The 11695-nt window shown below is 43.6% G+C and overlaps 1 protein-coding gene across 1 annotated transcript in view; it reads left to right on the forward strand.

Annotated features, from left to right (window-relative positions):
- The window catches only part of LOC311232737 (large neutral amino acids transporter small subunit 3-like), a gene marked incomplete at both ends in the record, with an annotated part of 10297 nt that extends 7232 nt beyond the window's left edge, over positions 1–3065 (forward strand). The window contains 2 exons of the mRNA XM_084338317.1: positions 2026–2149; positions 2877–3065. Of these exons, the coding sequence (XP_084194443.1) occupies positions 2026–2149; positions 2877–3065 (313 nt within the window). The remainder of the gene's footprint in view (positions 1–2025; positions 2150–2876) is intronic.
- Positions 3066–11695: the final 8630 nt, after the last annotated feature.

Consider the following 11695-nt stretch of genomic DNA (forward strand, 5'->3'; position numbering starts at 1 on the left):
CCTGGTCTATAGGGAGGTGTAGTGGTTACTTCCTGGTCTATAGGGAGGTGTAGTGGTTACTTCCTGGTCTATAGGGAGGTGTAGTGGTTACTTCCTGGTCTATAGGGAGGTGTAGTGGTTACTTCCTGGTCTATAGGGAGGTGTAGTGGTTACTTCCTGGTCTATAGGGAGGTGTGGTGGTTACTTCCTGGTCTATAGGGAGGTGTAGTGGTTACTTCCTGGTCTATAGGGAGGTGTAGTGGTTACTTCCTGGTCTATAGGGAGGTGTAGTGGTTACTTCCTGGTCTATAGGGAGGTGTAGTGGTTACTTCCTGGTCTATAGGGAGGTGTGGTGGTTACTTCCTGGTCTATAGGGAGGTGTGGTGGTTACTTCCTGGTCTATAGGGAGGTGTAGTGGTTACGTCCTGGTCTATAGGGAGGTGTAGTGGTTACTTCCTGGTCTATAGGGAGGTGTAGTGGTTACTTCCTGGTCTATAGGGAGGTGTAGTGGTTACTTCCTGGTCTATAGGGAGGTGTAGTGGTTACTTCCTGGTCTATAGGGAGGTGTAGTGGTTACTTCCTGGTCTATAGGGAGGTGTAGTGGTTACTTCCTGGTCTATAGGGAGGTGTAGTGGTTACTTCCTGGTATATAGGGAGGTGTAGTGGTTACTTCCTGGTCTATAGGGAGGTGTAGTGGTTACTTCCTGGTCTATAGGGAGGTGTAGTGGTTACTTCCTGGTCTATAGGGAGGTGTAGTGGTTACTTCCTGGTCTATAGGGAGGTGTAGTGGTTACTTCCTGGTCTATAGGGAGGTGTAGTGGTTACTTCCTGGTCTATAGGGAGGTGTAGTGGTTACTTCCTGGTCTATAGGGAGGTGTAGTGGTTACTTCCTGGTCTATAGGGAGGTGTAGTGGTTACTTCCTGGTCTATAGGGAGGTGTAGTGGTTACTTCCTGGTCTATAGGGAGGTGTAGTGGTTACTTCCTGGTCTATAGGGAGGTGTAGTGGTTACTTCCTGGTCTATAGGGAGGTGTAGTGGTTACTTCCTGGTCTATAGGGAGGTGTAGTGGTTACTTCCTGGTCTATAGGGAGGTGTAGTGGTTACTTCCTGGTCTATAGGGAGGTGTAGTGGTTACTTCCTGGTCTATAGGGAGGTGTAGTGGTTACTTCCTGGTCTATAGGGAGGTGTAGTGGTTACTTCCTGGTCTATAGGGAGGTGTAGTGGTTACTTCCTGGTCTATAGGGTGGTGTAGTGGTTACTTCCTGGTCTATAGGGAGGTGTAGTGGTTACTTCCTGGTCTATAGGGAGGTGTAGTGGTTACTTCCTGGTCTATAGGGAGGTGTAGTGGTTACTTCCTGGTCTATAGGGAGGTGTAGTGGTTACTTCCTGGTCTATAGGTAGGTGTAGTGGTTACTTCCTGGTCTATAGGGAGGTGTGGTGGTTACTTCCTGGTCTATAGGGAGGTGTAGTGGTTACTTCCTGGTCTATAGGGAGGTGTAGTGGTTACTTCCTGGTCTATAGGGAGGTGTAGTGGTTACTTCCTGGTCTATAGGGAGGTGTAGTGGTTACTTCCTGGTCTATAGGGAGGTGTAGTGGTTACTTCCTGGTCTATAGGGAGGTGTGGTGGTTACTTCCTGGTCTATAGGGAGGTGTAGTGGTTACTTCCTGGTCTATAGGGAGGTGTAGTGGTTACTTCCTGGTCTATAGGGAGGTGTAGTGGTTACGTCCTGGTCTATAGGGAGGTGCAGTGGTTACTTCCTGGTCTATAGGGAGGTGTGGTGGTTACTTCCTGGTCTATAGGGAGGTGTAGTGGTTACTTCCTGGTCTATAGGGAGGTGTAGTGGCGACGTCGTCGCTGTTTCCGGCCGGTCCACCTCGCAAAATTGCAACGTATTTCCCCCATTGCCCATTTCTAAATCGTCTCGTTTAAAACAAATAAAGCATGAACATTGGCACGGTGTACCTTTCTGTGCTTATTCATCCACAATCTATAGCTCAACATGAAAATATTTGCAATTAATCGAAAGAAAAAAAAATCCTCTCCAGCTATCCAGCCAATCACTTTGGGACGTTGACGGGGATGCAGTCCATGGTGAGCGCCGTGTTCGCGCTCCTGTCGCAGCCGCTGTTCATGGTGATGGTGTCCTACCTCAGAGGAGACCCCTACTGGGTAAACACACACATTACACCCACATTACACTACCTCAGAGGAGACCCCTACTGGGTAAACACACACATTACACCCACATTACACTACCTCAGAGGAGACCCCTACTGGGTAAACACACACATTACACCCACATTACACTACCTCAGAGGAGACCCCTACTGGGTAAACACACACATTACACCCACATTACACTACCTCAGAGGAGACCCCTACTGGGTAAACACACACATTACACCCACATTACACTACCTCAGAGGAGACCCCTACTGGGTAAACACACACATTACACCCACATTACACTACCTCAGAGGAGACCCCTACTGGGTAAACACACACATTACACCCACATTACACTACCTCAGAGGAGACCCCTACTGGGTAAACTCACTGACACACACACACACACACTCATACACACACACACACACACACACACACACACACACACACGCACACACACACACACACACACACTACCTCACACACACACACACACACACACACACACACACACACACACACACACACACACACACACACACACACTCACTCACTCACACACACACACTGTACCATTGATTTGCACACAGCACACATATAATATATATTTAATATCTATATATCTATATGAAGCTATATTTTAACACACACAGCTAAATCTCAAATCACTGCAAAAAAAGTGTCCCGTTGACAACTTTGACTGACATCTGCCTCCTCCAATCACCAGATCAACGTGGGCCTGCTCATCTTCTCATTGGCTGGCTTCATGTTGCCTGGTTACCTGTTCTATCACCGTGGCAACCTGGTGAGGGAGAAGGAGGTGCGAGACAGATGGGCTGATGACCAATCAACGAAGGAGAGAGCCCTCCTCCAATTAGAGAATGGCTTTGTTAAGGACCAGTCCCCAGTTGCATAAAGTACCTTAACCCTTTCACCGCCACACGACAAGGTTAACCCTTTACTATCACGCAACCGACGGCGATGCTCAATCATTAGCATCATTAGCTCCGCATCCGCGACCTCCTCTAATGATGCTAATGATGGAGCATCGCCGTTGGTTGTGTGATAGTAAAGGGCTAACCTTCTGTATTGTCACTAGCTATCTGTCCATTCTCATTGTCAATTGAGACCATAAACCGTCCCTTCAAAATGGCTTAAAGAAGAAAAAAAATTGTCAATACGTTCTCATTTTATAGCGCCGTGAATATAAGCGTTATACGGGATTTGGTCTAGTATATTTATGTTATGTTGACGTTATGTTGACGTTATGTTGACGTTATGTTCAAGGCTTTGAATGGTAACACAGCTAACGGCTATGTTGGCTACATGTTAATGGTTACTCGTTCAGTACCTTCTTGAGATCACGTGTAAAAAAAATCTAAGCAAATGAATAAAGGGAAGATGATTAAACAGAAGGTTTTGTAGATACAGTACTGAATTCTGCCATCCGGACCCATGCAAATTGAAATATTATTATTATAGAATATAGAATATCAGGCCTATAAATGACGTTACACATCCATGGATCGGGCCAAATCTCCTCTTTCCAATGGCAGAGTTCAATCTGGATTTAGTATCACCAGGCGTGCAGGAAGAACCGTGAATGAAATCCACTGTAAATATAGTTACTTATTTATTATGTTGATGATGATGAATAGTTTTATTTTCGGTCTTTGTTTACAGATAAATCAAAAACACACATGTGTGGACTGTCAAAAGGAAAAGAAAAAAAAGAAAAATCACAAATGTACATATTCAAAGTAAGCTCACACACAAAATCCAAATTCAATGACCGAAAAAAGGAATAGGCTGAAGCACATGCTTATTTTTGCCTATCCTTTACAATTCTTAAAAACTAAATATACTTTAATATAAGAAAGAAAAACTTAAAATATGCTGCAAGATATACTTTTTTTTTTCTTTTTCTTTAAGAGAAAAAATAAAAGAGAAAATAAATGTTTTTATGTTTTACTCAAAACTGTGCTCCTGAATTATTTTATCCTTCAGGGCTTTTTTAAATCTCCCCTGAGAGGTACACAACTTCAACCCGTCACTAAGACTATTCCACAATTTAACTCCCAAAATTGAAACATATCTAGCTTTTACATTAGTTCTTACCTTTATATGTTTTAAGAATACACAACCCTCTTAAATTATACTTTCCTTCTCTTGGTTGAAAGAGAGATTGAATGGGCGGCTAGGTGGTGTAGTGGGCAAGGCGCTCGCCACCAATGCAGGAGACGCTGGGTTCGAGCCCAGCTCTCGGCGTTGCTACCAGCTTGGCTGGTCGTTCATACTAACACAATTGGCAGTGTTAGGGGTGGGAAAGCTGGTGGGTGGGTCCGGGTCGTTGTAAACAGCGACTTCTACAGTTCGGTCGGGGCGCCTGCTCAGCGCGGATAGGATCTAAGGGGTGTAGTGTGATCCTTCCACACGCTACGCCCTCTCAGTGAGAGTCCGCGCTGCCAGGAGAAAAGAAGCGGTGATTGGCTAGACGTGTGTCGGAGGAAGCACGTGATAGCCTCCACTCTCCCAGACTGACTGTGGGGGGTAAGTGCGCAGCGACCAGGAAGGGGCTGGGAATTGGCATAACGACTAACATTGGGATGGGAGAAAAACGGAGGAAAAAGGAGGGGGAAAAAGATCAATAAAAAAAAATAAAGAAAGAGAGAGATTGAATACAAGCTGGTAGGTTCTTACTCTTAGCACGAAAAAATTTCTCCAAGGTTTTTATGTAAACCATATCTACACATTTTAATGTGCAGGACTTTATGAATAATGGATTTGTCGATTCAAGATAACTAGCTTTATTTATTATTCGAATAGCTCTTTTCTGTAGTTTAATAATAGTAATTATTATAAAATCAAAATAATAATTATGAGATTCCTCCGCCATTTTAATCGGATTGCAACGCCGTATTTTGCTAGACGTTCACAGAAAGGTAGATAAACGAACTGCGTTCTAATTTATGCCAATAACATTCAGTTTTGTGGTAGATAATCCTGAAAAATAAAGAAAATTAAAAGAATGATCCACAAGTCATTTGATTGACAGGGGCTGGCTTGAGCTGGGTAGTGTCGTTTTTCGAAATTCCAACACCATTAGAAAACAATGGGTCTCCTCTCCTCATATAACTACAAATAATATGGCGTTGCGGACTTTAGAACATCTTTAAAGCTGCTATAGATAACATTCAGCCACTAGATGTCGCACTAGAGCACCAGCATGTGATTTATCCAATCAGATGCATTCCATGTGCGGAAATGGGAAGTAGGGAGGGGATACATGTAAACAACATAAACAATTTTTAAATGATAAATTCATTAATCAATCATTTTTTAGGGGAGGGGGGCAAAAGCAATACTTTGCATTCCTCATCTTTCTAAAATATCTGTGGGTGTATTATTTTCTAAAAGAGATTCTATAGTACCTTTAAAACGATAAACTCATGTGTAACCCTAGCCCTAACCGTAACCCTGTTCCAGTGACTGAAGGGAAGGCAGGTCCTGCAGCAAGCTCGTGGTTCTACTTTTCACGTCCTCAACAATAAAACAAACCAACTTCTCTCATTGTGTCCATAAACATTAAAGCTTAAAGCTCATCCCGTCAGCTCGTACTGTTACTATACACACACACGTAGTGGTCTGCAACCTTTCTATCGCTGTTATGTAAGGGATAATGTATAGCTACGAGGTCATTGTCGCAAAATAATTGACCGACACGGAGTTTAAAATACCGAGCCGCCTCGACGAGGTGTTTTAAACGTCAGTGAAGGTCAATTATTTTGCGACAATGACCGAGTATAGCTATACATTATCCCGCTTATTACATGGCTAACTTACTAACAATATACCTAATTCATTTTACATCGACTCGCAACACTGGTTCTGGCTGCGTTCTGGCTCCGCTCGTCGCTCCGCCCCCTGTCATCGCCGGCAGCAGAACACAGGCAGTGTCTAATTGCACTGAAACAGTGTGTGTCAGTGGGCTTGATTGCGAACAGCTGCGCACTGCGGTCATTATTGTCCCACAGCGGTCATTATTGAAAAATAATGACCGCTGTCGGGGGGCTATTGACCAATCACAAGCAAGCATTTCGGCGAATGTGAAAACGCCATGTAATAAGCTGTAATAATGTTATTGTTGTTGTTGTGTTCTAAGTTTTCGTGGTTCGTTTTTCTTTGCCGCTCTTGATTGTGAAATGTTTTCCATATGACATCATCAAATCAAATCAAATCAAATCAAATTTATTTATAAGGCCCGACAACACACGTTAATGTCCCCATGGGCCGTACACGTCTTCTTTAAACAAGTCAAGAAGAAAACATAACAATAAGTCAAGAACAGAACAAGAACACCATAAGGTCCAACAAATTTAAAATAAATGCAAATAAATGAAAGAATGCAACACTCCCAGACAGACCCCACGCCAAGGTAAGGAAAAACTCACTAAAACCTAACAATAGGGAAAATCAGGGTTATTATTTCTCAGCCAATCACAGCTTTGTTCAGGTCAGTGTTTTTTCTGGGAGGATACAGGAGGAGGTCTCAGTGAGGTCACAGATGGGGGAATCTAGTGGTCCGGGGGCGAAGGTCCTGCTGGTCAGAGAGACCGTCCTGCAAGTAGGAGATCACAGGTTCAAGTCCTGCAACAAGCAATCACATATCTCACTCGGCCTGAGGCTTGTAAGACTAATATCTCTCTTGGTCTGAAGCCTAGTAAGACTAATATCTCTCAAACATGATGTTTAAATGTTCTAGACGTCTGAACACAGTAGGATAATGGGTCGACAGTCTGTCGTCTCCTCCCCCGGAGCTCTGTGCGGGCACAGCATCATCATAATGATGAAACGTTATGGGGAATATCTAGATTATTATGTACAAATTGGTGTTTGTGAGAGACAATGTTTGTATTGTACAAAGAAATATTGTTGAATTATTAGCTAGCAGCTAGCTCCTGTATGTTCTAATGCTGTGTGCTTCTGCTTTTAGAAGCGCTTGTGTATTAAAGGTGCAGTTCGCACAAAACCCTTAAACCCTTAAAATAGAGTGCCATCCATCCATCCAGAGATAGTTTGATTCGCTGTAGAGACGTCTGCTGTCACTCCAATACAATGGAGCTATCAAGCACCAACAATATACACGTGAACTACACCTTTATTCATGTGGTAGATCTCCAAGACAGATATCTCTAAGACAGATATCTCTAAGACAGATATCTCTAAGACAGATATCTCCAAAACTAAGTAAATCACAACAAAACGTTTATAAATATAGTGATTCTGCTGCTGACATGTGATGTCATATCTGTGTTTATAAATATAGTGATTCTGCTGCTGACATGTGATGTCATATCTGTGTTTATAAATATAGTGATTCTGCTGCTGACATGTGATGTCATATCTGTGTTTTGGAAGTTGCTGGGTATTCTGATGTTAGTAACTTAGTTATGTTGATTTTGGGTTTTTGCCCACTAAGATACTTGATTTTATTCAGGTTTTATACTTGAAAGACTGATCTGGTCTGGTCTGGTCTGGTCTGGTCTGGTCTGGTCTGGTCTGGTCTGGTCTGGTCTGGTCTGGTCTGGTCTGGTCTGGTCTGCTCTGGTCTGGTCTGGTCTGGTCTGCTTCAGTCTGGTCTGGTCTGGTCTGGTCTGCTCTGGTCTGGTCTGGTCTGGTCTGGTCTGGTCTGGTCTGGTCTGGTCTGGTCTGCTTCAGTCTGGTCTGGTCTGGTCTGGTCTGCTCTGGTCTGCTTCGGTCTGGTCTGGTCTGGTCTGGTCTGGTCTGGTCTGCTTCAGTCTGGTCTGGTCTGGTCTGGTCTGCTTCAGTCTGGTCTGGTCTGGTCTGGTCTGGTCTGGTCTGGTCTGGTCTGGTCTGCTTCAGTCTGGTCTGGTCTGGTCTGGTCTGCTTCAGTCTGGTCTGGTCTGGTCTGGTCTGGTCTGGTCTGGTCTGCTCTGGTCTGGTCTGGTCTGGTCTGGTCTGGTCTGGTCTGGTCTGCTCTGGTCTGGTCTGGTCTGGTCTGGTCTGGTCTGCTTCAGTCTGGTTTAGTCTGGTTTGTGTTCTACTGTAAATACACTGCTGTCTCTGCTGTAAACCTGCCTGGTTTCTGAACTGATCGCCTGGCATTGAATGTGTTGCAGTGATTGTTTATAGCTGAATGTAAAGCAGTAACATGTATTATTAAAAGACAATGTGTGAACAAAATAAAGTGTACATGTGTGTTTTTCAAGTTTCACGTTTTTTTTAATTTGTCACATATAAAGTACATTGCAGTACATTGCAGTACATTACAGTGAAATGCTTGGTTCTGTATGAGCCCCCGAGAATGTGCTTCATACAGTAAAAAAGTAGTAAAAGAGGAATAACACTATACAATATACAATACAATATACAAGCTGAAGTACAACCTAAGTACAATCTAAGTACAGGGAGTACAAATGCAGACAATGAGGTACAACAACTAAGGTAAGGTGCAAATGCAAACAAGGTATGAATGTAGTGCAAATCTCTTTAATAATAGATAAATATAATGTAGTGTTAAAGTATCTAAAGTGAGTGTTAATGCAATGAGTGTAGATGATGGGTTGATGGTGTTACATAGAATCATTGAGCATCCTGATGGTCTGGGGATAGAAGCTCCTTCTGAGTCTCTCTGTGCTTGCCATGAGACTCCGGTAGCGCTTGCCTGACCGCAGCAGTTCAAAGAGGCAGTTGTTTGGGTGACTAGAGTCTTTGATTATTCTCTTAGCCTTACCCCTGCAACGCTTGTTGTAAATGTCTTGGAGAGTGGGAAGCCCCCCTCCAATTGTACGTTCGGCTGAACGTGCCACTCTGTAGTCTGCTACGGTCTTGTGCGGTGCTATTCCCAAACCGCGGCACGGTGGTGTAGTGGTTAACACTGTCGCCTCACAGCAAGAAGGTCCAGGGTTCGATTCCCGCTTGGGGACCAGGTTTCCATGATGCCAGGTACCCAGGTGGGGTATCTCCCAGGCCTTTCTGTGTGGAGTTTGCATGTTCTCCCCGTGCTCGCAAGGGTTTCCCCCCCGATAAGATAAAACCCAATGGAAAAACATGCACAACAACAGATCGCTAACGCTGTGGCGTCCTTGACGAAGACGGACAGGAGCACTTTGATTGGTCCCCTGGCGCGGCTCACGTTGACGCTTGTCTGCTCCCGGCTGCCCTTGGGGGGAAGGACGACGGGATGGGTTAATCGCAGAGACGAATCGCATCAGCGATCCTACAGACAATGCATGCGTGTGTGTTCCGGTGTGTGTGTGTTGTGGATAATAGCCAATGCCAATTAAAGACCTCTGAGCAGGTCCTGCATTATATTATTATAAAAAAAACAGGAGGTGATGTTACCAGTCAGGATGCTCTCTATTGTGCACGAGTAGAAGTTCTTAAGGATCTTCTGACTCACTTGGAACTTCCTTAGGCGCCTGAGGAAGTAGAGGCGTTTCCCTGCCTTCTTCACAACACTGTCAATGTGTGTGTTCCATGTCAAGTCCTCGCATGTGTGGACTTGGTGTGTCTGTGTCTGTGTCTGTCTGTGTGGTTAGGGTGGGTTACTTACTGTTTGATTTCTGTTGACAGTAAATAAAAGAGATGAGTAGATTAGAGTCACAAGGTCACAAGGTCCTCTGACATCACTGGTGGCCACATTCAAACTCATTTACTCTCGATAACTGTCAAACTAAATTAACGTGTAAGCATAATGTGAATAGAATAGATACATGTAGTAAGCATATATGTGTCACCTCACAGCGCTTTGTGCCAGATCTCTACATTTTCATTTTTCAGATTATTCCAGATTGCTAAAGTACAGAATAAGATTTCAAATGATGTGTCATATGTTGAAATCTGAGATTTTTTTTAACACGATGTGCTCAATTATAACTTGTAAACCTGGTTGTGTCCTAGAATACTTAAGGGGGTGAAAGCCCTCTCAAAGGAAGGCCACTTTTCACACTTCAGACAAAGTGAGCTGGGGCGTCAACAAACCCCCTCCAGCAACGCCCATCTCCTGCATAGCATTAACATAATTAAGTGCTGCCATGAGAGTTCTCTCTCCTCAGGACCCCTGTCTCCACCCATGCTGCTTTGACACCAGAATTTCCCAAAGGGGATTAATAAAGGATCATCTTATCTTAGTAGGTAACATCACAATAAAAAATAAACAATTTTAAGAAGATAAAATAAAAGTCAATTTCTACAGAGTGTATGGATGCAGGGTCCATGTGTGTGTGTGTGTGTGTGTGTGTGTGTGTGTGTGTGTGTGTGTGTGTGTGTGTGTGTGTGTGTGTGTGTGTGTGTGTGTGTGATAACAACAAGTTTATAATCTCAGCACTGTATCTATCTCTGTGTGTGTGTTGGGTCTTGAGGGGGTTGATTGAAAATGTTATTAACAGATTGCAGAATGGGTACAGTACAGTACAGCTCAATACACACAATTGTTAAGGGGATGCAGACCAGAGAAAGTATTTCGTCTTTGTTAAGGGGATGCAGCATCTTAAACTAGCTAGACTCAGTCAAGCAGAATTATTGTTAAATCTATGTCACAACGAGAAAAAGCAACAAAGTCCTCACTCAGTGGCATGGGCCATTCTCTGATGCATAAATAATAAAATAATGTATGATTGAAGTGATGGATGTCAGTGTCACAGTTACACATACACACAGTCCTCATATCCCTTCTAGTTACACATACACACAGTCCTCATATCCCTCCTAGCTACACATACACACAGTTATCATATCACTCCTAGCTACACATACACACAGTTATCATATCACTCCTAGCTACACATACACACAGTCCTCATATCCCTCCTAGCTACACATACACACAGTCCTCATATCCCTTCTAGTTACACATACACACAGTCCTCATATCCCTCCTAGCTACACATACACACAGTCCTCATATCCCTCCTATAGCTACACATACACACAGTTATCATATCCCTTCTAGTTACACATACACACAGTCCTCATATCCCTCCTATAGCTACACATACACACAGTTATCATATCCCTTCTAGCTACACATACACACAGTTATCATATCACTCCTAGCTACACATACACACAGTCCTCATATCCCTCCTAGCTACACATACACACAGTCCTCATATCCCTCCTAGCTACACATACACACAGGCCTCATATCCCTCCTAGCTACACATACACACAGTTATCATATCACTCCTAGCTACACATACACACAGTTATCATATCACTCCTAGTTACACATACACACAGACCTCATATCCCTCCTAGTTACACATACACACAGTTATCATATCACTCCTAGCTACACATACACACAGTTATCATATCACTCCTAGCTACACATACACACAGTCCTCATATCCCTCCTAGTTACACATACACACAGTCCTCATATCCCTCCTAGCTACACATACACACAGTTATCATATCACTCCTAGCTACACATACACACAGTTATCATATCACTCCTAGCTACACATACACACAGTCCTCATATCCCTCCTAGTTACACATACACACAGTCCTCATATC

Source organism: Notolepis coatsorum (genome assembly GCF_963971535.1).
Source record: "Notolepis coatsorum genome assembly, contig: SUPER_7_unloc_2, whole genome shotgun sequence".
Lineage (NCBI taxonomy): Eukaryota > Metazoa > Chordata > Actinopteri > Aulopiformes > Paralepididae > Notolepis > Notolepis coatsorum.